Here is a 27,025-nt window from a genome sequence, read left to right as displayed (position 1 = left end):
ATATTAATAGGTTTAACGTCTGTCATCCCCACAGAATGTAAGGTTCTTGGAGAGTGGGTAATTTGTTTCATTGGTGAATCTCAGCACCTCAAGAAGTGTCTAGTCCTAAAGTAAACATTTGGCAAATGAATAAATGGGTAAAAAAAGACAAAGACGACTAGGGTCTTCACACCTGGTTTACTGACCAGGTGTCCAATACTCAAGCATTATAAAGAGTACAAACGAAGTTGAAAATTGGTTTCAGCTGAGATGTCCCTGAGATCCGTCTCCCCTTCGTTTTCACTCCTATGGCTCTAAGGTGGGATTTCTGAACTTCAGCACTATTAATATTGGGGGCCGAACAGGTATTTGTTGTCTTGAGCGCCCCGCCTCTATTACACTGCAAACACCTGCGGTCAGAGTTTGGCTTTCTGCGCCAGAGGTACACGGCTCTTGCTCAGCTACATTATCCACCTAAACACCATAATTTGTTTCTGCGGGGTAATCCACTCCATAGTCTAGGCGCTCTCTGAAGACAAAGAGTTCTGAGCTGTCTTCGTGTCCCCACTGCCCAGCACATGAGTGCCATAAGGCCTTGGTGAACCAGTGCTTTATTCGCGTAAATCACAAGAACAAGAGGCGTAGGGCCTTTCAAAGGCGACTTCACGGGGAAAGTGAGGGACAGGGCGAAGAGCGACAGGGCCCACACACCAGGCTTCCGCGTTCCCAGGCCTCTCCAGAGGAGGTTGCAGCTCATGGCCACTGAGTGTCTTCCCCTTTAAGGATTCGAGACACGACTACAGCCTCAGAGAGGAGGGAGCTACAGGGCTCGGGTCCGCCCACCGGGAAAACCGCCCTCAACCCAGTCAGTCAACCACCAGGCTGTCTTTCCCAGAGCGCGGCCAGAAGCTGCCATTGTGCAAGCCATGACTTACAAAAAGTCTGGCGCGTGCGCAAAGGCTAAGCCAGAAACCAGCGCCGCGGAACAAGCATAGCCCTCCCCAACTGGTCCCGCCCCTTCGCTAATCGACAGCAGTCTTACCCAATGAGAAGGCGGGATCCTCGTTGCGTCATAACCTATTTAAACCGCTTATTTGTTAATCCCTCCTATTGGTTCAGTTCAGTTCAGTCGCTCAGGCGTGTCCGACTCTTTGCGACCCCATGAATCGCCAGGCCTTTCAGTTTGACTGGGCGCTTCCGCTTCTGTTATTTTGAAGGGTCCTTGTAGCACCTGTTCTCCCTCCGTTTACAGACGAGACAGCCACAGTAGTACTATCGAGAATCACTGCTCTTCCTTCACTTCTTCCCATAATCAAACACAATTCTGTCCCTCTCTTCCCCACCCACCTCTCTTTCCTGTCAATATAGCCATCCAATTACCCTGCTGTCTAAATAGGGAGGCAGGGAATTCCCTGGTGGTCCAGTGGCTAAAGACTCTGCGCTCCAATGCAGGGAGTGTGGGGTTCGACCCTTGGGGGAGCTAGATCCCACATGCCGCAACTAAAAGATCCCACGTGCTGAAACTTAGAGTTCACGTGCAGCAACTAAGACCCTGCTCAGCTAGTTAAACAAATAAATAAATGCAGGAAGATATCCTAGAACGTTAGGAACCTAGAGACTTGGGAACCTTGTTGTAGTCTGCAAATAATTAGCTGTGGTAGCCAGTGGATCTCTCTCGCACTTTGTTTCATCATCTATAAAATGAACACAGTAAACAGGAACACTGTAAAGATCAAAACAGATGAACATGATTAAGTCCTCCCATTTATTTAGGACTTGTTTGACTTCATGTTTCACTAGATTTATAACTATTTAATTTTTTGAAGCTATTATAAACTATATTAATTCCAGTGTATAGAAAGAGAATTTGTTTGTTGACTTTGCATCATGTGATCTTACTAAATGTCCTTGCTCCAGAAACTCTGGTAGGGTCTTAGGATTTTCTACATTGACAATCATGTCACCTGTGAATAAGAACGTTTTGTTTTTCCTTTCCAATCTGGATGTTTTGTATTTCCTTTTCTTTCTTGATTGGACTGGCCAAGCCTTCCAGTACAACGCTAAACAGGAGTGACAGGAGTGGGTATTCTTCTTTTGTTCCTTAGCTCAGAGGGAAAGCATTCGGTTTCTGACAATTAAGTGTGATATGTACAATAGGGTTTGTTTGTTTGTTTTAGGCAGCAATCAGGCTGAATTTAATGATGGAGAGCTGGGCCAGACCACACACAGACCTCTGCCCATCCCCTTGACTCATGGCCCCTAGAAGCCAGAAGCAGCCTGGAGGGAACTGTAGTTCCTCCCCAGGCAGGTGGCCATGGTCCGGTGGACTTTGTGCAAAATACTAAATGCTAATTTGGCATTGAGGGCCAGCTCTAGGTGATCCTTTGTGTAGCCAGCCCCAGGATGGGGGACGGTGGGGGAAAAAGAGGTGGGTTAGGACGCCCCTGGCCGAGAGGAGAAAAGGGGACAAGAGAAAGGAAAATGCCCCGTTTGGGAGGCAGGTTGGGATATAGGCACAGGGCTAGTTTCTGAACATTCCCCCAGGGCAAAGGGCAAAGGGCAGATATCCGAGTGCTGGAGATCACAGGTACTCGTCTCCAATGCCCATAAAGGCGAAACTGCCGTGGACATCACTGGCACTGGCATCTGTACCAGGCGTGCCAATCACCCGCAGGTTCACAGCACTCAGCTTGTTTGAGAGTTTGACCATGGACTCCCGGGTGGCATCTGGTGACTCAAGAAGCAGTGGTGACTTCACGGCTTGCTGGCTGTCTGAGCATCTCAGGGTGCCCCCCACCCGCCGGTGCACCATCTTCCTGATACTGCCGCCAGATTGCTTCACCATCAGTTCATCTACCATGGACTGCAAGCAGATACTCATCATAATAGCCTGGGGGCTGGTGATGGTGACCCATTGTAGCTGGTCCTTGCTCATGAGGTATTCAAAAGCCAATTCCAGGTGCACCTCACCCCGGCCGAGGCTGCTTGTGCCTCAGCTTGGCAGTGGCACAGAGGAGGTGACCCACCAGCATCGCATGCGGGTGACCCGGAAGGAGACTTCACAGAGTTGCTGGCCAGGCAGGCGGAGCTGGAGGCTGAGCTCACTGTTGCCTGTGAGGGGCGAAGCGGCTTTGCACTCTCGCCTCCGCTCCTCAGCGCGTCTCCGCCGTCTCGCTCGCCATTTGCGGAGTGCAGGAGCGGGGTGCTTACAGACAGTCCTTCTCTGAGAAGTCAGCCAAACAGGCATCAAAGCGCAAGTAGCCATAGTGCCGCAGTGTCTGGGCCAGCCGCAGGAACTCCTTCTTGGAGACCTCCTCCTGCAGTGATTTGAGCTGCTACTGTTCCTTGGCCACCAGGATCCACACACGCTTAATGTCTGCTACCATCTGAGCATAAAGCAGGTTCAGGCCAACCCGGTTCTCCATGACATTGTCGTCGTAGGTAGAGTCCAAATAACTCTTCCTTAGCACAATCTTACAGTCTTGACTCTGAAGACTGGTAACAGACACATAAGGCAACTCAAACTCTTGCAACTTCCGTACAAACAAAAAGGCTCCATCCTATTTTTCTCGAACTAGAAAGAGACTGAAGTAGCTGATCAAGTCATCTGGAATATCCAGCATTGCAGCCACACCCTCCAGGACATATTCAGTCTGATCTGAAGTTAGCACGTTGACCAGAACTTTCTGCCCGTTGCTGAGTGGCATTTCCAAAGAGACCTCTTCTGTGAGGACCTCCTGCTGTGCCCGACGAAGGAAACAATTGAAGGTCTCACTGCTCCCAAGCAATGGGTCTTCCCGAACAGCTTGCATGTACTTCTCTAACTGCTCTCTCCTGTTTCACTCTGCCGGTGTCAAAGCCAAAAGCTTTTTGGGGGGAAATGCAGGAAGCACATTGGCCCCATATTCCTTCCGAAGCTGCTCGTGCAACCCCAGGAGCTGCCTGTTGCGCACGCAACAGTGCAGGACTCCATTCACGTGAATGTTATAAACCACGTTGGCTGAGCCGCCGCTCTCCTCGCTGTGTGACTCGGTTTCAAGAATGGAAGAGTACATATTCCCTGCAGCAGGGCCCGGCCGGGCTCCGGGCTATGAGGGGCGAAGCGGCTTTGCACTCTCGCCTCCGCTCCTCAGCGCGTCTCCGCTGTCTCACTCGCCATTTGCGCAGTGCAGGGGCGGGGTGCTTACAATGGGTTTTTAAAAAGTAGATGCTCTTTGGGAGTTCCCTGGTGACCTAGTGATTAGGATTTGGTGCTTTCAGTGCCATGGCCTGGGTCCAATCCCTGGTCAGGAAACTGGGATCCCACAACTTGTGGGAAAATTAATTATAAAAATAGATGCTCTTTTATAGGTTGAAGAAGTTCCATTCTTTTCCTAGTTCCCTGAGTTTGTCATAAATAAATGTTGTATTTTTGTCTCCATGTTACTACAGTTTCATTTTCAGGTTGCTAGTTGTGCTAATCTGAGGTAAAGGAATATCAGAGAACATAAATTGTAAATTCACTATCAGTTCTGTGATGCTTTGAATTCTACTGTTGTTCTCCAATTCACCTGCGATTAATAAAGTTCTCAAATAGCTGCTCCATGCATTTTACCCAAATTTTAAGGTTGTTGTCTATGTGAGAAAAAAGGTGAAGCATGCTTATTTTAACTTAGCCAGAGCTGGAACCCTAATACTATTAGTTTTTCTAGTGCTTTTCCAATCTTTATACAATATTCTTTCTTTCCTATATTACTGGTTCTCCACTCTAACACCTAATCCCTGCTTCTGCAAATCGTCATAAATTAGTTTACTTCTTTTCAAAGCCTATACTTTATCTTCCTTTTTTTGTTGTCCACCATCTTCTTCCCTGTTCCACCTGCTAGTATTAATACTGGAAGTATACTTGTCATTAAGGAAATGAAGATAAAAACAGCATTATGATACATACTTACATCCCTTGTCACTTTTTAAATCGTGATATAAGATACATAATAAAATCCACAATTTAAAGTATTTAATTCAGCAGTTTATTAGTATATTTACATTTCATCATCACTAATTTCAGAACATTTTCTTCATCCCCTGAAAAAGCCCCGTATCTTTAGCAAACTCGACCCCCTGCAGCTTCCAGTTCCTGGAAAATACTAATTCACTTTTGCTCTCTAAAGATTTGTCTATTCTTGATATGTAATACATGTGACCTTTTATGTCTAACTACTTTCACTTAGCATGTTTTCAACATTCATCCATGTCACAGCATGTATCATAATTTCCTTTATTTTTATATTGCTAATAATATCCCGTTGTACAACTATAACATTTTTTATCCATTTATCAGTTGGTAGATTTTGGGGTCCTTTCTACTTCAGGGCTACTGTGACTAATGCTGCTATGTATGTTCATATATAAGGTTTTTTGTGGACATAAGATTTCATTTCTCTTGGGTATATACAATGCTTAGCAGTCGAATTGCTGGGACAAATGGAAATTCTATGTTTAACTTTTGAAGTTACTGATCAAATGTTTTCTTCAATGGCTGTACAATTTAAATTTCCACAAGCAGTGTGTGAGGGTTCTAATTTCTTCACATCCTTGATAACATGTATTAATCTTGGTTATAGCCACATTAGGGGAGGTTAAGTGGTATCTCAATGTTTTTTTGTTTCTTTGGCGAATTGTGAGATTTTATTTTCCCAATTAGGGGTCAAACCTGGGCCCTTGGTAGTGACAGAGCCTTAACCACTGAACTGCCAGGGAACTCAGTGTGATTTTGATTTGAATTTCCCTGAAGGCTAATGATGTTGAATGCCTGTTTATATGCTGACTGCCCAGTTGTATATCTTATTGTGAGAAATGTCTACTCAAATTCTTCAATAATAATCTCTCTACTACTGAGTTTCTTTAGTGTCAAGTAATGCTTCCTGAGATGATGTTTCTCATCATTTGGGGGTTTGTAGTTATAAAAACTTGACACAAGCTTTAAAAATACTCTTTTGGCAAGTAGGATATAATTGCTGATATACTAAAGTGCCCAACTTTTCATAAGAGTTGGCTTTCTGTCTTCATGACTTACTGAGAATGTAGCTAGATTTCTTATTTCTGCTCTAATGCTCTAATTATGTCTCTACTTATAATATTTTCTTAAAAATTATTGGAGATGCTCTCCAGATTGTGCAAATCCACTCACAAAATGTAAAGAGTTTAAATCAACCCAACCACATTAAAAAAAAAAAACCCAACAAAACATTAAGGTATGTAAGACAGTAGAGTTGTATTTTTCCTATTCTGTTTTTGGGAAGCTGTGGTTGGTCTTGAAGGTAAGGCAGAGTGGGAAACTGACCATGGAAAGCCAAAGTGCCAAACAAATGAATACAACAAATATTATACAAGTTGTTTAAACCATGGAGAAGGAGCCTAAAGAATGCCCACTTTGTCCCCAATCCAGCATTCTTTAGAAGCAAAAATGCAAAACCAAAAATATTCATAAACATAAAATCTCAGCACCTAAAACAATGCTCCTGGCACATAAGTGCTCTATATCAGTATCTGATGTTGAATGAATAAATGAACATTCACAGTACATATCTCTCCAACAGTTTTAGGGAGCAAACATCCACAGGCAGAGATAAAGACAGAACCAGTTTTGGGCAGCACAGTTAATACATCAATTTGGGAATTAAAGGTGATAAATCCTAACTTATGGCACCAGGACTGGTTGCAAAAAACACTTTGTTGATTAAGTCAATAGTTATAAAGTAAGGTAAGCTGAACTGGCCATGAAGGCATCTGTCAAAGTAGTTTGCACCACACTTCTTGACTATTAGAACACTGACTGCTGAAGCACAGAATAATAACCTTAGAACAACAGAAAGAGTATCAAGGGAACAAGTGGACACCAACCAGGGAAAAGGAGAGAAACTTCATTAAGAGAATGTATGGTACCAAATAAGGAAAAAACTAGAATAGGAATATTAAATATCCACTTCATTTTTCATCTTAGCAGTTACTGAAATGTGATGGTTAAATGCTAATTGTAAAAAATACAATCAAACAGGAATGCTTAGAAGGAAGTGGATTACAAATTATAGTAAAAAGCATTTTTACTATAGCATTTTTAGCATTCATTTATACATTATTTCAAGAAAAAAAGGACCACCAATGAAAAGTAGGTAAATGAGGGCACTTTTTGAGCTTCAGTGTAAATGTCCCATATGAAAATGTTAAAAAGTAATTACTATTATTTTGTTCTTTGATGGCTTCTAGGAAACCAACAATTAACTATTACTACTGAACTCTTAATGAGTAAATCACACTGGGGCTTGTTAAAAGTTAGCAGTTGATCATGAAGTTTCAACTTTTAATAAGTTGCTCAAGTGATTATGACAGGCATCTAGTATTCCTTGTGGACCACCCTTATTATGAGGCATCAAGGCTGCTTGTTGGTTCTCATAAATGAATACCGTGGGGTGCGGAGGAGACCAAGAGGGTCCTCTTACAGAGTTATATTGAGAAGCTGTTGGTCAAGTTCTGGTAGCCCTCTGAGGGAGGAAAACGCAGCTCCCATGTTCTCAATTAAGCTTGCGCCATGTGGAAACAGCCTCTGTTGACTGGGAATTCTTTTTCATAGACGGATTAGAGCAGAGACTATCAAGGATTTTTTCTCTCTAACAAAGAAACTATTTATGCATGAAATGTCATAATGTCTGAGATTGGCTTCAAATATTCCAAAACAAAATATTCCAAATATTCCAAAACCCAGCCACCCACCCCAAACAAAATAAAAACAAAAACAATGGAGTGGGTAAATGTAAAAACTGGCAAAATTTTTAAAGCCTATATAAGGGTCATATTATTTTCTCTACTTTAGATATTTTGATAATTTCCATACTGAAAGAATTAAATAAGTATATATACAAGAACACTGTTCCTCTCCTACATATATTATCTTAAATCAGTTATTGCTCTCTATATTAGAATTATTTCAGTTACAATGAACAGAAATGCCAATCACATTGGCTTAAATAATAAGAAATGTATAGATTTATGTAGCTAAAAAGTCCAGTGCAATTCTAGGTATCAGGTGATGCTTGATCCTACAGCTCAGTGGTGTCTCTAAAACCTGAGTATCACCCTGCTCTGTCTGCTGTGGTGTTGGCTTCATTCTAAGGCTCACATTTCTCCTGTTTCAAGAAGACTGTCAACATCTCCTGGGTTACATGTGCCATCCAGCAAGTGCTGGATCTGTTCTAATGTTTCCAACAAGACAGGCCAGGTTATGCTGCAGAAACACACAGCACCAACATCCCAGTGTTTTAACACAACAAAAGTTTATTAATCCTTCCTACAAAGTCCATTACAGGTCTAGGGAACTCTCCAGAACAGGTACTGCTCCCCATTGTTGGGTGCTTGGCATTCCAGACTGTTCTGAATTTTGTCTCCTCTTCTATATGCTTACATGGCTGAGGCAGGAAAAAACAGCATTAGGGTCCTGCACCAACAAGTAAATGTTTCAGCCAAGAAGTGAGACCTCTGCACGTAACCCACTGCTCAAAACTATGTCTGGACCCTAACTGCAAGAAGCAAAAACATCTAACCATTCCCTTCTTACTGTTCACTAGGATACAAGGTCCATGAGGATAAACATTTTGTATCCTTGTCCACTACTGTATCCTTACTTTAGAAGAGTACCTGGGCGCATAACAAGATCTCATTAACTTGAATGAATGAATGTAGCACCAGCAAGAAATCCAAACCTGTATATATTGGGAGAAGAGACAAGAATCCCAGGGGTTTAAGACCAAGGATGTTCAGTCAGATCCATACAGACCAGAGCTGCAAAGCTACCTGTGCTTAGGAAATAATACTTGCTAGAGTTCATCTTAGGGAAGATAATGAAATCCTGCTGAGACAGACACACCATCAGGTCAGGTGACTTACACCATAAAGCACTGAAGCCAAGGAACAAATCAACTGAGCAAACCACCACAAGTCCTCAGCTCCTGGAAGAAGCTGCAACAGCCACAAATGGATCTGCTCCTTCAGTGTGGTCAGTCTACCCAACACACCACTGTGGCTCAGAGGAAAGAGAAGGATGTGTACAGTGTCTGAGACCCCACTATCAGTCAGATCATCAGGTGCTTTTCCTTCATCAATCCCTCTAATCCTCAGAGAACCCTGAGTTAAGCATTATCTCTATTTCACAAAGAAAATGGAGATTTAAGAATGTTTCAGTAACCAATCAAGAAACAGGCATGTTTTACTAGCTAGAAACAATATATCATCCAGGCTTGCTGGACCGGAACAACATATAGATCAGTTCTGCTGATCCTGCCTTCAGGCCTGACTGATGCAGCTAAGTGACAGCCAACAGACCCACTAACTATGTGGTTGTAACAAGCCTCTGGATCTCTTTAAGCCTAACTTCCTTACTTTATAAAGTCAGAGATTTGGGAGAGATAATTTAACTCCTTTCCTGATTACACCTAGATGCTTTACCAGGAACATATCTGCATCACTGAGCAGATAAAAGGGGGAGTTACAAGAAAACTCACAACCTAAGGAGATTTTTAGCAATCTATCAAATTCGTAACCTAAGGCTGTTACCTGAAAGGATGGAGAAAACAGGAGTAGGATGTCCTTGCCTGCTTAACAGTTACAGTGTAAGTTAACCAATGTAGAGGTGCATTTGTCCATCCTTGCCTGCCACCCAGCATTAGCTCCCCTTTTGGGAACTTGGTCTCCAGCTCACTGGATTCCCAGAATAACGTGCCCAGGGAGCCACAAGATCCTGGTGCAGAAAACACTCTAGTTCCCAGACAAATGTAACTCTCTCCTTGTTCTTAACAACAAACAAAAACCAAATTAAAATGCAAACAGATAAAAACCTGAGAAGATGATCCTGAATTCCCATTAATTTCCATTTAGACCTTGAAAAAAAGTGCTCATTTTCATGGCTGTTTTATCCTATTGATATTGTGATATAAAGAGTCTAGTTTCTTTTATTGCAGAAAGTTCTTCTTTACATGGCTAAAGATTCCAACCTGTTTCCATTCTATCTCCTTCTTAGAGGTGCTCTCCCTTTTCAAGAGGCATAAAATAGTGATTAATTCACCAGCAGAGAGGCATAAAATAGTGATTATATGTGTTCATCTGGATAGAATCGATATTGCTGAAGAAAATATTTCATCAGAGTAAAAATTATACTAATAGGATTCAAGAGCTGCATTTGCTAAAAAGTTAACCAAGGAACTCAATGTCCAAATTTGTGAACAACGCCCAATGATGGGACACTTAAGAAAATCCAATTAGGTTCTTCAAAAGTTTTACATTACAATTCATTTTTGCCCATGAGATTATTGAAACTGGCAAACCTGGAAGACAACGGTATGCAACTAAACATGCATATTATTGCTTTTTGTTTTGGAAGACCATGCTATAATACAAATGTGTCCATCATATGAAGTTTGAGTGCCTTGGGAAATCAATGCAAACCAACAATATTTACCTCTGTGGCCAAAAAAGATTATTTCATAGCTGCATCTGCTATGCAAAGCTGAATTTGCTGTTTTGCTATATACATCCCCAAACAGCTTTTTGCTTTCCTCAGAATGTTCTTAGAACACCTCTCCTGCTAAGGAATTCCCTGGAAGCTTTTAGTAAAAATAGCAAGTAGTGCAACTACTAACAAATCCTTTGAAGAGTCAACCTTGATTCCTTCTATGACACATGTTTATATCCCAAAGTTTCCTGATGAAAAATTCTTCATGCTTCATAATTTTGTATTTTTCTTAACTTTAAAGTCAAGTTCCACTTGATAAATTTCTTTAGACTGAGGACACTGAACAAACGTCCCTTTACTGGTGGAGTTTCTGGTGTCTAAGAAGGCTTGAGCGTCTGCTGAAGTTCCTCCTGCACGTGGTACAGGTGTAAGGCTGCTCACCTGTGTGAGTTCTCCGATGTTTAATAAGGTGGCAATTTTGATTGAATTTTTTCCCACATTCATGACAAGTAAAGGGCTTCTCTCCAGTGTGAGTTCTTTGGTGTGTGTGGAGATTTGTCTTTTGACTGAAGCCTTTCCCACACCATGAGCATTTATATGGTTTTATTCCTTGGTGTGTTGTTAAGTGCTTATTAAGATCAGAGCTCCACCTAAACCTCTTATCACATTGTTGACATTTATATGGTTTCTCTTCCGTGTGAACTCTCTGGTGTTTAATGAGGTCAGAGCTAACTCTGAAGCTTTTCCCACATTCCTGGCATTTAAAAGGCCTTTCTGCTGCACGTTCTTTCTTCTGAAGATCCATAAGTTTCAGCAGCTCTTGTTTCCAGGTTGAAAGTTTCTTTTTTTTCTTCACCGGAAAATCTCGGTGCAATTTCCCCACCCTATGCACATCACCATGATTTTCTTTACCAATTGTTTTCTGGGGAACTTTCAATCTGGCCTTTCTTGATGCTATAGCTACTGGTGCTTGTATTTCTAAGTCAGAAAGACATAGAGACTGAATATTTTCAGTGTCATTTTTAAGCTTCAGCCCTGCTGGAATAAATGTGAGAAACAGCTTACTATATGTCAGAGCAAGTAAACCATAGTAAATGAAAAGAAAAACTGGACAAACACTAATTTTTAAAAAAATAGATAAGCAGAACTATAAAATGTGAAATCCTTGCAAAGATTCCTATCATGGCACATTTCCCTTCTTCCCATGGTCTACTTACCTGTAGGCAGCTCTTCAGAACTGTCCTTGAACTCCAGGGGTCTTTGAACCCATGGCTCTTCTCCTTGCTCTAGACAGGAGATCACTTTAGGTTTGGGGAGCACAAATAATGCTGTGAAACAGAAAAACTGAGGTCAAAGACTGGTAACTTAACAACAGTTCACTAATTTCAAACTATTTCAGGAACAGCAAAGGATGCTTGAATAGTTTACAACACCAAATCTCATATCAGGTTTATAACATACTTCATTGGTGGATGGATATGCAAAGCGGAGACTGAGAAATAAACCTGAGCTGGACCAGTGAAAAAGATATAGGGCACAGAAATATAGTGCATGATCCCCATCTTCTGCTACCAAGAATATCCCACATTCTACTAAGGTAGAATCAAACTGCAAAGGCTGCAAGAAATACACACACTAGTCCTATTAACTATTCAATTCAGTTCAGTCACTCAGTCGTGTCCGACTCTTTGCGACCCCGTGAATCACAGCACGCCAGGCCTCGCTGTCCGTCACCAACTCCCAGAGTTCACCCAAACTCATGTCCATTGAGTCAGTGATGCCATCCAGCCATCTCATCCCCTGTCGTCCCCTTCTCCTCCCACCCCCAATCCCTCCCAGCATTAGGGTCTTTTCCAGTGAGTCAACTCTTCACATGAGGTGGCCAAAGTACTGTAGGTTCAGCTTCAGCATCAGTCCTTCCAATGAACACCCAGGACTGATCTCCTTTAGGATGGACTGGTTGGATCTCCTTGCAGTCCAGGGGACTCTCAAGAGTCTTCTCCAACACCACAGTTGAAAAACAGGAAGACTTAAACTAGACAAGTCCAGGTTCAGGGGAGTCAATGCAAAGGTCCGTGGGTGGAGTATCAGGCATAAATGATACATGCCATCTTTACTTTTATTTAGTAAAAGTTAAACAAAATAACTAAATAAAACTAACTTTTTATTTAGTCCTCAAGCACCAAACACTGGACTAGAAAAGATTTCTACCACTCCTATAGCTCACTGGTTCACATCCAGGTGGAAGAAACAGACAAGAATTACTTAGTGGACTTTCTCAAAATCTTACTGCCAAGTATGGAAAGTATTCATCACTCAGTCATACCATAAATATGTAGTGAGTGGCTATGGTGCACCAGGCACCCTCTATGTGCCAGGGACATAGTGCTAAATAAATCAAGTCCCCTGATCTCACAAAGCTTATATTCTTGTGCAGAGTGAAACAATCTAACATCAACAGACGAGCAAATAAAATGTCAGGAAGTGATACATGTTTTGAAGAAAACTAAGGGAGGGTAAGAGAACATTTTAAGATTCTGCTTCTGTGAAGCTACTTGAGATATAAAGTTGTATAAAAAGTCTCCTTAAGTAACATCTGAGCAGAACCCTAAAATGAGGATTTTGTCATGAGGCAGAAATGTGGGCCAGGCAGAGGGAAGGAGGAAGAAATGAGCACATCAAGTCCATGAAACAAGATGAGTAGTGTGACTAGAGGGTCCAGAGCAAGGGCACAAGTGGCAGGAGACGACAGCAGGTTGATGAGGAAGGGCCAGACCTTGGAGGGTCCTGGGTCTTGGTAAGGAACCTGGATTTATTCTGAACGTTATGAGAAGTTATTTTAAGGTTTGAAGCAGAAAATGTCATGATCTGGTCAGGTTTTTAAAAGACTCTGGCTGCCACATAGGAAACAGACTGTGAGAGGGCAGGCAGTGGGTGCCAGGAAGAACGTACTGAGGTAAACCTCGATAGAGATGCTGCTACCTAAGACCAGGATGCTACGAGCACAAGAAGCTGAGATGTGACACTCAGGCTACACTGTGAGGTGGAACCAAGAGTGCTAGACTTCGTGGGGTATTATAGCAGATCGAGGTAAAGGGTGACTGGACATTGCTTGCTCTGAGCAAGTGGATGAATGGGGATGCCTTTTACAGAAATGAGAAAGATGTAAGGGCAAGTTTAGATGGAAGAAGAGATCAAGAATTCCAACAGTATAAGGAATGTGTACTGGGGAAAAGCTCCCTGGTGATCTGGTGATCCCTGCCTACACCATCTTATTGAGAACCAGTCAGCTACTAGAACAGAGACTCTCTCACAAGGGTGCATCCTCAGTATGCCAACAACAGGACAGTTTAGTCCACTCCTAGGCAAAGTGAAGGGGAGAAACTTTACCTAGAAAGATGACATTCTCATAGTTTTCTTGCATTACGTCATTGTAGAGGGCCTTCTGAGTGGGATCCAGTAACTCCCATTCTTCCTGGGAAAAATACATGGCCACTTCTTCAAATGTCAACAAGCTCTAAAGAAGAGAATGGGCTTCAGCTCAGTACTTGCCACTACAGAAGCAGCCCAATCTTCTAAGCCATGAACTACAAGGTAAGCCAGTCACTAAAGGAACTAATAGCACATGAATTATTTTAAAGCAAGATGGCAGAAAGTAGGCAAGGGATCAGCAAACAGCCCAGGAGGTACTCAGTTCCCCAGGGGGAACATCTGGGACACCTCTGAGCACCTGCTGGGCAGGGCAAGTCATGGGCAGCAGGGAGAGGCAGCCCCAAGAAGCTGAAAAGTACAGCTCACCTGGGACTCAGGCAGAATGAGCTCAGGTGCCACTGTCCACTCACTGGTATTTGTCTGCTTAGGAAAGGCTAGGAGCTGGTGAGCAGGCACAGCTGTGGAAGAACAAGAAAATTTCTCTCCCTCCCATCTTTGAACATCCTAGGCTTAATTCAAAAGTATAGAAGATCTTGATTCTTTCAGTTGAGATAGAACAACTTTACAAGTGTTACATGGTACCGAGAAGTAGCTATCTCATTTTAAACAAGCATCTACTAGCCCCTAAGACAGGTTTCCCACTTGACTCTTCAGTTTTCATGAGTGAAGTTAAGAAAAGGAAATCTTTTTTTCTTTACATGACATGAATTCTTCAGAGTTGGACAAAACTTAGAGGTGTTGTACAATGCAGTACGGAGTCCAATGTGCCAGGTACAGAAAACCCAAAGGTCGGAATGAGTTTGGTGAGTTCAAGAAACAGCAAGACCAGTGTGGCTAAAGAAGACTGAGCAGGGCAGGAGTGGCAGACTAGGGGAGGAAAGTGAAGCGGGGCCAGAACTTGGGGGTTCCTGGGTGACTCTATAAGGAGTTTGGATTTATTTTGAATGTGTGAAAAATCACGGTAAGGCTTTGATGTTGAGCCATGTTCTGATATGAACTGGTTTTTTAAAGGATTCTGGCTGCTGTGTGAACAGACTGCAGGCAGGGAGGAATGCTGGCAGGGGGTGCCAAGTATGGAGGTGGACATTATTAGAGACTGCCGCTGCTTACACCACAATGCTAAAGCACAGGAGGCTGAGACTTGGTTGGACTCAGGCCACACGGGAAGGTAGAGCCAAGAGAACTAGTGATGCATTAGTACTACCGGGGTTGGAACAGATTGGTGCAAAGGATGACCACAAGTTTTCTAGCCTAAAATACTGGGTGAAGGAAAGATAAGAGAAGAGCGATTTTGAGGGAAAAAGAGAAGGATCAAGATTTAGGATAAGGAATGAGTATGTACACATGTTAAAAGCTTGCTGGTGATCTGGTGTACCTTTTCCCTGCCCACACCATCTAGTTGAGAACCAGTCAGCTACTAGAACAGACTCTCACAAGGGTGCATTCTCAGTACCCCCCAAAACAGGACAGATTAGTCCACTGCTGTGCAAAGGGAAGGGGAAAAAGAAACTTTACCTAGAGAGATGACAGTCTCATAGTTTTCTTGCATTACATCATTGTAGAGGGCCTTCTGAGTGGGATCCAGTAACTCCCATTCTTCCTGGGAAAAATACATGGCCACTTCTTCAAATGTCAATAAGCTCTAAAGAAGAGAATGGGCTTCAGCCAAGTACTTGCCACTTCAAAAGTGGCCCAACCTTCTGAGCCATGAACTGCATGGTAAGCCAGTCACTAAAGGAACTAACAGCACATGAATTAATTTTAAGTGAGATAGTAGAAAGGAAGTAAGCACGGGATCAGCAAACAGGTGCCCAAAGTCCTGAGAAAATCTGCGTTAAGTCCTCTGAGCATCTGCTGGGCAGGGTGGGTCATGGGCAGCAGGGAGAGGTAGCCCAAGATTCTGGAAAGCACAGCTCACCTGGGACTCAGGCAAGACAAGCTCAGGTGCCACTGTCCAGTCTTTGGTGTCTGTCTGCTCAGGAAAGGCTAGGATCCGGTGAGCAGGCCCCACTGTGGGTGAAATGGAGCCATAGTAAATATTTCTTGCTTATGTTTCTAATATGCTATGGTCAGTTCTAAAAGACAGAAGACCCTGATTTTTTCAGGATTGATGAGATGTTTTATAAGCATGTGGTGCACAGAAATGGCTTTCTCCTTGTTAATGAGAACCAAGTATCTACCAGCCTCTACAACAGGTGCCCCAGTTTCCACAAGCAAAATTAACAAAAGAAAACTCTTTTTATTATTTTCCTCTGATGACATAAATTGGTCACCTTGGCAAAGTTTAAACATATTTGCAAATGAAGTACTCAAGGACTCCAGTGTACAGTAGGAAATAGTTTTTAAATCATTTATTACTTTTTCCTTGGTACACAGTAGTATACACATTCTATTACTAACATTCTGTCACTAACCACCCATTCTGATCCAGATTTCTTCTGTATTTTCAAGATGAGGTGAGCCAGACCATCTTTACTTTTCTAAAAACAATTGTTGGTGTTATTACCAGGGTTCTGCGGTTGGGAGATTTCTGTATCTTAGGCCAATCCCCACCCTCAACCCCACATGACCTATTCTACCGCCACCTGGGGGGCATCCTAATTGCTAATGTAGCTGCATTAGTAGATCCACAGGGCAGGGTAACCAGAAGTGCTCACACATTTTGGCTTAAATTATATCCCACCTCCCAGGAGAAAAGTAACATGAAGATCCTTACCCCTCTCACATACGGGCTCAGGTTCTTTGTGGGTATTCCTGCTCAGTGGCTCTTGTAGACCCTGGTGTATATTCCAAACTTCTTCCTCCAGGGACATGCCCACTGGCTGGGACTCTGCTGGCTTCAGCTGGAAGCCTGGGGCCTCTGCTGCTTCTCCCAAGAGCACTGCCTCCTTTCCCAGCTCCTGGACTGCAACCTAGAAATAACCCCCATACTTGTTACCACAGAACTGACTTTTGGTTTGGGCTTGATGGGAGAGGGAGGAAAAAGCAGAGAGTGCAGACTGCGGGGAAAGAGGGAGACGCTGAAGGAAATGACACAAAGACCTAGAGATACCAGCCACCAATTTTCCACAAGAACAATCCATACACAACATAGGAAAACTGGGAGAAACCAGTAAAGGGTGTAGTTACTGCCAGCTCTCCAAGACAGCAGTCCCACTCTCTGAATTCAGCCCAGTTCAGCCCACTAACAGGGTTGCACAGGCCACCTGTTCTCATGCTGCCTTGACAGGCTTTCTCTCCCAACTTAGATCCTTGCCTTAGTGGTTTCCTGTCTTCTCTCAGAAGATTAAGGAACTGAATTTAAAAGTTGTCCTGTCAACCAGATTTTCCACATAGTCAGGGAAGATTCTTAAAGACAATGGGGATGAAATGGAGAAAAAAGCGGGTAAGAGAAATGGCTCTGTCCTATCCCCAAATGATTTTGATACAAAACACGTGCCCTCCTGGTATTCACAGTGGGCCTGAGGCCAGCTGGTGAGCTGTCACCTGCCCAAGGGCATGTCCTGGATCCCCACTCAGAGCAGAGCCAGGAACAACCACTGAGAGAGGGCAGTGGAGGCTCTCACCTATGGTACAGAGGACACTATCCCTCAGGGTCTTTCTTCTCTCAGCTACTCTGCTGGGATTTCAAATCTTTCTTTCTCTGTGTTCTTTCTACTTTTTCCCCTTCCTGGGCAGTTGTCCCCTAGTCGTTTGGTTTGTTCCTTCTCTGTCGTATCTTCGCTCTCTTTTGGTCTCTCAGAGATCTTTCTTTTCTGATCTGTCCTGAACTCTCCAGCTCCTTAGTGCTTTTTGTATGTTTCTAAGAATTTGAGGTCCATCTCCTTGGCCAAGCCAGACTAGGCTCATTACCCTCAACACACCCTGGCTCCAAAGAGAGCAAAACTCAACTCTGTCCCTAAGGCCAGGGAAGTCTCTACCAGGATCTCTGAATCCTATGGGCTGACTAAGGCTGCGGGTCTGTGCTTTCAGGTCCTGCTTCACAAGTGCTAAAGGAGCAATCCAATAGTGACCTAATCCATTTTTTCTCCCAATTAACTGCCCCAGTATATCCACCTTCACTCTATTTCACTGCACATCAAGAATCTTTCTCCTCACCCCATTCCTTGTTTGGCCAGTTTCCTTTTTCAAGTGTTCTACCAGGACCACAGCCTCCTCGATGCTCTGTGGATGTTGCTTCTTTATGAGAGTCTGGGTGTCCCCGGGCAGAATGGTCAGGAACTGCTCTAGCACCACAAGTTCCAAGATCTGCTCTTTTGAATGAATCTCTGGCCTCAGCCACTGACGGCATAATTCTTGAAGCTGGTCAACTACCTCCCGGGGTCCAGCTGCTTCATGATAGAGGAAGTTCCGGAAGTGCTGGTGAGACCTCTCAGGACTGAGACTGTCCGTCTGTGGGGCATGTTTCTTATGCTGACTGGCGTTCTCTGCCACAGGTCCTTTGGTCTCCCAAAGAGCTCTGATCTGAGGGTTCGAGAACTCAGCCACCTTCAGATCTACTGTCATCATTCTTCTCCAGGAACAATTCTGCTCCTGTATTAGACACCCCACCAGCGGCTACCTCTGACAACTGAAGCCCGATCTGGTTTTGAATAAAACCAATAAAAGGATCTTCTTCCTAAGGCACTGAGAGCAGAAACAAGCTCACGTCAGTAAGATATTGTCACATGAACTTTATTACTTGCTACTTATTATGAGAAAAATGAACTTTAAAAATCAACTGCCAGGCCTGTGTTTTGCTCCTTTTCTATTAACCAACTGAATACAGCACAGCTTATTAAAGACAAATTCCAGTAAGTCACTTCTCCTTCTCAAAAGAAAAAAATAAATCAGGAAAGGTTAGCAAGTGAAAAACCTAGTACCCACTGGCTCCCACGAGTTTTGGGATTATCCAAATATTTAACTCATGCACTTCTTATGCCATCCTCTCCATGTCAAAAAAAGATTAGGAGAATATTCTGAGTTTCTCTTAAAATGTCAACATATCATCCTAATCTTCTGTCTTTGGTAAGTGGGTACACTTGTATTACCCTTCATCCTCTTGAGATGGAAACCTTCGCTTCCTGGACCATTTGAGGTGCTACTTTCCATTGTGATTACTGCCAGGAGAGCTGAAACTATGAGACCAGAGTAGAAGGAAAGTAATTAGGAAAACTGGAGCCTTATTTTCTTGAAAAAAGCATCTCCCAAGGGAGTCTCCTGGGGGTCCAGTGATTAAGAATCCACACTTCCAGTGCAGGGGGCAAGGGTTTGATCCCTGGTCAGAGAATTCAGATCTCATATTTCCCAAAGTACAGCAAAAAAAAAAAAAAAAGGGATGCCCACAAGAAATCAACTAACTGAAAACATTCTTGACATTTCTTTGCAAGACGTGTAAAGAAAACTATGCACAAGATTTATACGTGTATTTTGAATTTGATCTAGGAAAAATTACAGGTGACCCTTGTTCACAAAATGTTTATCCAAATGTCAAGCAGATAAAAAAGGAGAGCATGTGAGCTGGTGATGATTACTTTCAGCTTTTCCAAGGGTCATTTAGACCTCTGAGCAAGGCCTCGTGAATCTCACTTTCCCTGAGGTTACCCAGCAGAAATGGCACAGAAATTCTGCCCAGGAAGCCGCGGTATCTACAAAAGGCCGGCTCCCTATGCCCACTCGGCTCAGGGGGCACGGGGGACACTTAACAAACTTTTGCATCACAGAGGCTGATCTCTGAGGCGAGGACTCTCGTTTCTCCCGCGGTCACATCAGCCAGTATAGGAAACGCCGGCGGAGGCGGGAAAGTGGACACGACTCGGGGCGCGTCCGCGAGCACTGGGCCTGCAGGCAGTGTCCGAGCGGGTTTCAGCCGCGCGGACCCGGGCGCCACCCGCGCAAAGGGTGCAGAGCGGCCTCAGGAACCTGACGTCGGGCCTCGCCCGGGGTAGTGTGGCCGACCGGCTCCGACCACCCGCCTTGCAGCGGCCGCGAGCAGTGACAGGCGTCTCTCGGCGGCTCCGGAGCCGGCGCTGAAGGGGAAGCCGCTTCCAGGTTACCTCAGACAGCCTGGCTTCGTGGAAGCCGTTCCCTCTTCCCGGGGTTCAACCGCAAGCCGCCAAGCGTCTAACCGCCGCTCTGAGGAGCACAACCCCCGGCTCCACGCCACTCAGAGGCGGGTCCTGGGGCGCAGGTCTGGAACCACTTAGGCCCACCCAGCCGCTCTACCTCTTCTGCTGGCCGCCCGGCGCCAAGATCAGCACTCCAACCGGAAGTAGAAGGGACGCACTTCCGGGGAGGGGCCCTCGCAGCCCCGCTTGGGGCGCTAGCGCTGCGGTTCCAGGCGCGGCTGGGCTACCTCCTTCGGCTCAGAATTCAGCCCTGACAGCAAGAAAGGGTTACCGACCGCCGAGTCTCCAAGTCCGTCCAGCCTAGAGGGCCCAGCGCGCGACTCGACGCCCGGGTGTCGCTGTCTCTCGTCCCAGCTCTTTGAGGCTCGTGCGTCCAGGTCGTCCCTGTGTCGCGTTTGGGCTGCCGGCGGAGTCTAGTCATTCAGATTCGTCCTTGAGGGTCGCCGTCCCCTTCCGGCTTAGCGGGCAGTGTCCGAGCTGCGGTCCCGGGGCTCGTCGCATCTCCGCCAGTACAAGTCCGTTTTGTCCCGGTCAGGATCAACGGCCCCTGGGGGGGTGTGCCCGTTTCAGGGCGTGCGTACTCGCACAATTCTGTTTTTTCTTGTGAGGTAGGTTTTTCCTTGTGCAGTTGTTTCCTTTCCTAGAGCTCCTTGACGGAGAATTGAGAGCTAAGGAGTTGAAGGTCAGGTAATTCACCAATGGGAGTGTTCCAGTGGAATTTAGGGTCCTTTTTCCTATCTTATGTTTTTTCCACCAGAGCGCACTCCCCGGAGGATGGGAACCTTCTTTACTTTATTTATGTCTTATAGAGTTTCCTGGGTAATGTAGGCATTCCATAAATATGTACTGAGTCATTTATAGGAATCTGAGTATCTCAGGTTGTCCGCTTTCAATTGTCAGCCAAGTCTAGTCAAGTTTACCACGTGTAGCCCGTGTTACAGAGTCCGTAGGACGGTGCCTTTGATTCAGGAAATCTGGGGAAAGGACTGAGACAATTTAACAAATATCAGTAACACAGGTAGGAAAGAGTAACACATAAGCTGAACGCTGTGAGAGTTCCAAGGAAGTGAAAGTTGATTTGGGGATAGGGAAAAGTTACAGAAGTCCTTGAGGGATCTGCCCTGCAGCAGAGAGTGGGGCCATATTCCAGGCAGGGGGAAAGGTAAGAGCAGTCTTGAAAGCTTCAGAGATGAGCATGTAAGAAAATCTTTAGTTCTTTTTTTTTTTTAACTCAATGTAATTAGGGTATATTTAGAGTAAAAGTTAGAAAATGAGTTCTTGTACTTCTACTATGGAGCCTGGAATGGAAGTGAAGAGATGGCATTTAATAAAATAAAGTAATCAAGAGTATCATTTGAGGGTTTTTGACAGAGATTCTTCCAGGGCAGCTCATCTGGAGCTAAGTTTAAGGTGGGAACGAAAATAAGAGACCATTACCAGGTCATTATGCTATTTTTGCTTTTAGGTAGACTGGTGTTACACTCCAAGGCGTAGATCTTGATTCTTTTTGAGAGAAAAGGATTAAACAGAGGTGATAATAGTATCTGCTGGGAATTTCCTGGCGGTCCAGTGGTTAGGGCTCCTTGCGTCCACTGTTGAGGGCATGGGTACAGTCCCTGGTTGGGGAACTAAGATCCCACAAACCATGCAGCATGGCCCCCCCCCCAAAAAAAAGTATCTGCCTAAGTCACTTGAATATGTTTCAAAGCAGGTTCATTTCCTTAGAATTTCAGGTTGTGACTTAGTCTCTTCAAAGTAGTTGCTGTTTCCAGTCTCTCAGAACCAGTGGGCAATAAGTCTGCCACATGTAATTCAGAGCATTGAGATCCTCATCATCTGGACCAAGCTGAACATAAAATTGGAATTTGTTAAACTGAATAAATGGAGCTCTGCCAGCTGTGCCCCTGAGTGTCTCTGGCAGGCCTGATTCATAACATGGGTAGGGAGCTGGTTACTGAACACAGGGAGAAGAAAGTGGGAAAAGAGACCCTCTGAAAGGAAGAAGAGGAAAGAAGTCACAAAATGCTGAATTGTGAATGAGGGCCCCTGATGACTGTTGTTTGAATGTTAAGGATAAGGGCCACAGTTCCTTATTCTTGCTGAGGAAGCCACTAAAGTCCCCTGAAAATCTTTCCTTTTGATTTCACCTTTCGCTGCCTGGGCACAGTTTGAGAAATGATGAATGTACAGCTGGAAAACAATGAAAGCATGCAGTTTATTCTGAGACATCATACAACTGCCATAGCAGGCTGAATGTTTTTGCTGGGTGACTGGCTGGGTTTAATGGTGCTGCTGTTGGCTAACAAACACTCTTTCCTTTTTTGGTTTATAATAGTAATCGCCTTAGTTAGAGCTGCCTTTTTTTAGAAGGTTGCTTGAGCCTAGCCTGTCATTGGCTTCACACCCTATTCATTTTTGTATTCTTTCTTGAGCCTTAGTACTCTGTAAAGCAGTTGACATTTCTTGCAACAAATGTTAGAGGAAAACTAATGGTCTGGTTTCTTCTAGGTGAGAGGCTTTTGAGAATCCTGTGTAGTCAAGAAATGAATGAAAGTCAGTCAGGCTTTGCCCTAAAAGAGAAGAAAAATAACTGAAATACCAATTATTTTTCTCATTTCTCTGACATACTTTTCTTTCTTCATAGCACCTGGAATGGATAAAAGTGGCAGTTTTGTTACTTCCCATGAGGTTATGTATCTGGAAGGAGAACCATGAAATTAACCTAGAGTAGGACATTTCTAAAGACATGGAATGAATGGTTTTGGGCAACACCAGGAGGACTTAAAAGGAATATTTGAGGGTGCAGAGCTATAGAAGAGTTTGCCAACAGAAGGATTTATGGGAAACAGAGATAAGAATCATCAATAGAGAAACCGTTTAAATTTCTTCAAGCCGTGGAAAAACTGAGTCTTGGGTCAAATTAAGTAAAATCTATGCTGAAGAGAAATCAAATAAAATCTCAAATGGAGAAAATGTGTTACTGAACACTGAATGTAAATTTAGGAAAACAATCTCAAGGACAAATCTTTTACTTTTTTTACTATTGTAAAATTTTTATAAAACTTTTGGGCTCATCTCTAAGAATTGCCATGATGCTGAAACTTGATAATATCCCAAATATGGAAGAATTTGTTATAAATAACACTTGAAAATACACAAAATGTACACAAGGAAGAATATCTGAGAGTGGAAAAGTGCCAATAACATACATTATTTGTAAACTTAACAGATTACCTTGGTAAACATAAGAAACACTCAAGTTAAAGCTTAGTATTTGGGAATGCTGTATTGAATGCAGTAAAAGTTGGATTTCATTCATATGGACAAAAACTTTCTTCTTTGCCTAAAGATAGTATACTACTGTTCCTGAATTCCAACTCTCCAGACATCTCACTGTCAGGATGGCTTTAAGTCTTTATCCAGGTGGACGGACTGCTGCCCAGTGACCACTACAGGCAGAGCAATATGATTACTGCTTTCCTTTCTGGCAGTGAGGAAAATCAGCTTGTTTCAGGAGAGGAGAAGCCACACTGCATCTGTTACACAATATTATTCTGTCCTTGCCTTTCGGAGGCACTACTTTTTATTGAGATTTATCTTATTTATCTTAAGTCTGTTCTTGTGAGCAGACCTTTTTTCTCACCTTTTTTCTTCCTTTTGTGTCTTTTCCTATATTCAGTTAGGGAGAGTATGCAGGTATTCCTGTTATTCCTGACTGGTGCTACTGTAAAGAGAGAGGAGGAGAACAAGCAGCATTCAGAAGCAGGGTTCTGAAGATTGATCACCCATGTCTTGCAGTAGCAACAGCTAGACAGGACCTTGGCAGTGGTAACTCTGAGTTCAGACCTTTACCTCTAGACCAGCACTACATGAGCCTTTATCCCTTTTAGGGATATGTGTACCCTTTAGTATAAATGCCTGTGCCTTCTGAAAGTTTGTGCTAGTTTTTGGAGGGGATGGGTTTTTTTTATTTGTATTTTTTTTTTCTAATTAAGTAAGGCTTCTTTCTTTTTACCTCTATTGATTGTTTGAAACCAAATTCAGTATGAATAAGAGAGGGAAATATACAACACTGAATTTGGAGAAGAAAATGAGGGTTCTAAGTAGGATTGAAGCTGGAAGATCTCAAAAGTGTAATGGATGAATTTGGAATCAGTAAGTCAACATTTTATGACATTAAAAAGAATAAGAAATTGATTTTGGACTTTGTACTGAAGCAGGATGTGCCATTAATAGGGGCTGAGAAGAGAAAGAGGACAACAGGAGCCAAATATGGCGACGTGGACGATGCTGTCTACATGTGGTACCAACAGAAACGCTTCGCTGGTGTCCCTGTGAGAGGTGTGGAGCTTCAAGCTGCTGCCGAGAGATTCGCACAGTGTTTTGGGAGAACAGACTTCAAAGCTAGCACTGGTTGGCTTTTTAGGTTTCGAAATAGGCATGCAATTGGGAACCGAAAAGTATGTGCGGAACAAGTCCTAAGTTCAGCTTCAGAAAATGTTGAGTCATTTCGACAAAAACTGTCCATGCTTATCAAAGAAGAGAAGTTGTGTCTTGCTCAGCTGTACAATGAGGATGAGACTGACCTCTTTTGGAAGTCAATGCCAGAAAATACTCAGGCAAGCAGAAAAGATATTTGCCTGCCAGGGAGGAAAATAAACAAAGAACAATTGTCTGCTCTTTTATGTGCAAACACAGATGGTACTCATAAGTTGAAGTCAATCATTATTGGAAAATCAAAGCTGCCCAAAAGTGTAAAAGAGGACACATGTACATTACCTGTGATATACAAACCTAGTAAAGATGTTTGGTTCACCAGAGAATTGTTCTCAGAATGGTTTTTTCAAAACTTTGTTCCTGAGGTCGAGCACTTCCAACTTAATGTCCTAAGATTCCAAGAGGAGGATGTCAGGTCCTTGTTACTTCTGGACAGTTCTCCAGTTCACCCTTCTACTGAATTACTAACCAGTGAGGATGGTCGAATAAAATGCATATTCTTTCCCCATAACACTTCAACCCAAATTCAGCCAATGAATCAAGGCGTGATCTTGAGCTGCAAACGACTTTACTGGTGGAAGCAACTTGAGGAAAGTCTTGTAATTTTTGAAGTGATGATGAACAAGAAAAAGGAGAAAAATTAGTTTCCAAGGTTAAAATCTACAACCTAAAAAGAGCAGTTTTTAACTGGGCAAAGAGTTGGGATGAAGTAAAGCAAATAATGATAGCAAATGCATGAGAAAATCTTCTTTACAAAAAGGAACATGAATATGATCTTCAAGGCTTAGAAGATGGGGATTATAGAGAAATTCTTGAGACATGTAGGGAGTTGGAAACCAAGCTGGATGACAATAAAGTATGGTTCAATGTGGGTGAAGAAGAAAAGGGTAGCACATCAGAAACAAAAGGTGGAATTATAAAGAAAGTTGTTCAAAAAGGAGCTGAAGAGGAGGCTGATGAATTTAAGTTATCAGCTGTAGGAAAGAGTTTGGACTACCTACTTGATTTTGTCGATGTCACACCTGAGTTTCAAAGGTTCCATTTTACACTGAAAGAGATGCAACAAGAAATAATCAAGAAACAGTTCCAGAACAGGATCCATTCTAGAATTGGTAGGTTTTTGAAACCGAGGCCTCATAATATTAAGTATTCCTTCAGTATGCCTTCAACTTCTGGTTGTAATAATTAGATGTTGTGTTTAAAGATTTCTGCAATTTTGTGATGATACATGAACTAGACCTGTTGTGGATTGTCATTGTTTATATCAACTGACCTCACTTTGCATAGCAATGCCCATTTATATTGTTTATAAAATAAACAATTTGAAAGGAATAAATTTGGGGGTTTTTATGTATAAATATGTTATTTAATCCATTTTTTTTTCTACTTAAGGCAAAGGCTTTAAATAAGGAATTACTGTCCCAGATTATGGGTGGAATGGATGTGAGGAAAGCATTAAAATCTAAATATATTCACAGCATATAACAAAGCAGCTATGTTTATGCTGACTAGTTATTTAAGAAGGTAAGGACAGATTTTTCAATGTAATGGTGTGACATTGTAAATGTCTTGTAAATGCTCTTGTAAATGGGTTACCACCTACTTAGTGTTTGTTTTTCTCTTATTGTGGAAGTAACATGCCAATTATAAAAGACAACATAAAAAAGATAAAAGCACTCAAATTTTATTGACTAATGATGGACTCTCAACACTTTGGTATATTACATGTATCTTTAAAATAGGTAAGTTACATTGTAAATACAGTTTTATATCTTATTAACATTTTTGTTATTTACAAATTAGCATTTGTTGAGACATCTTTCAATCCCTAGGGTAGAATGGATGGTGGAAGAAGTTGAGGGGGAATGTCAGATGAGCATACTGGATAGCTCTCAAGTTCATGGCATTAACATCCGTTTTTACCCCAGTGTTCATAAAGTCTCAGAATATATGACCTGCAGTCATATTCTTTTCAAAAGTATTCATTGAGGGAGTTCCGTGGTGGCCTAGTGGTTAGCATTCCAGACTTCGACTGCCACGGCCCAGGTTCAATCCCTGGTCACCATTTGAGACCCCACAAATCCTGCGAATAGCAACCCCCTCCCCCCAAAAACAGTATTCATTGATTTTGCAAATTTCACGTTGTTGTGCTGGGTATTTAGGAATAGGAACAAGCCACAGTTGGGTGTGTGAGAGCCAAAATGAGTTCACAGAGGGCTTTATGAGTGCTTGGATAATAGGGAACGGGCAAGTGTGACTTCTGAGCTGGCCTTTGAAGTGTGGGGGAAGCAGGGGAAAAGGCAGTCTAGGCAAAGGGGAAGTGAGCACAGGCTCTCTGGTGTCAGAATGTATGTCCCTGGGAAGCGTCGAGGTCCCTGGATGGTTGCCGTAGGGGCGACTAGTGGAGACCGGAGCAAAGACAAACCAGGGACAGATTTTCAGTGCCCCTGGAGGTCATCCGAAGACTTCGGCCTGGATCCACGTGAAGTCCTGTAGGCGCTGCATCCTGAAGGTCTGACCTCAGCTCTAC

At 43.2% G+C, this 27,025-nt stretch overlaps 2 protein-coding genes and 1 pseudogene across 2 annotated transcripts in view; 1 reads left to right on the top strand and 2 right to left on the bottom strand.

The window, feature by feature from the left end:
* Positions 1–1,054: 1,054 nt before the first annotated feature.
* On the bottom strand, positions 1,055–4,833 carry LOC109578079 (sorting nexin-17-like; annotated as a pseudogene).
* Positions 4,834–4,965: 132 nt separating this feature from the next.
* The window catches only part of ZNF263 (zinc finger protein 263), a 38,481-nt gene continuing 16,421 nt past the window's right edge, over positions 4,966–27,025 (bottom strand). The window contains 11 exon segments of the mRNA XM_070779174.1: positions 4,966–11,497; positions 11,677–11,787; positions 13,850–13,976; positions 14,258–14,349; positions 15,407–15,533; positions 15,810–15,901; positions 16,608–16,803; positions 17,990–18,448; positions 19,750–19,899; positions 20,226–20,382; positions 25,497–25,543. Of these exon segments, the coding sequence (XP_070635275.1) occupies positions 10,785–11,497; positions 11,677–11,787; positions 13,850–13,976; positions 14,258–14,349; positions 15,407–15,533; positions 15,810–15,901; positions 16,608–16,803; positions 17,990–18,448; positions 19,750–19,899; positions 20,226–20,382; positions 25,497–25,543 (2,271 nt within the window). The 3' untranslated portion in view covers positions 4,966–10,784.
* TIGD7 (tigger transposable element derived 7) lies at positions 20,194–25,820 on the top strand. The gene is given in 4 exon segments (XM_019987384.2): positions 20,194–20,606; positions 22,643–24,120; positions 24,122–25,104; positions 25,107–25,820. Coding segments are annotated over 3 exon segments (1,638 nt in total). The 5' UTR covers positions 20,194–20,606; positions 22,643–24,043; the 3' UTR covers positions 25,685–25,820.

The sequence above is a fragment of the Bos indicus genome, chromosome 25 (genome assembly GCF_029378745.1).
Source record: "Bos indicus isolate NIAB-ARS_2022 breed Sahiwal x Tharparkar chromosome 25, NIAB-ARS_B.indTharparkar_mat_pri_1.0, whole genome shotgun sequence".
Lineage (NCBI taxonomy): Eukaryota > Metazoa > Chordata > Mammalia > Artiodactyla > Bovidae > Bos > Bos indicus.
Note: the sequence above shows the minus strand (reverse complement) of the source record. Positions and strands in the feature narration are given on the sequence as shown.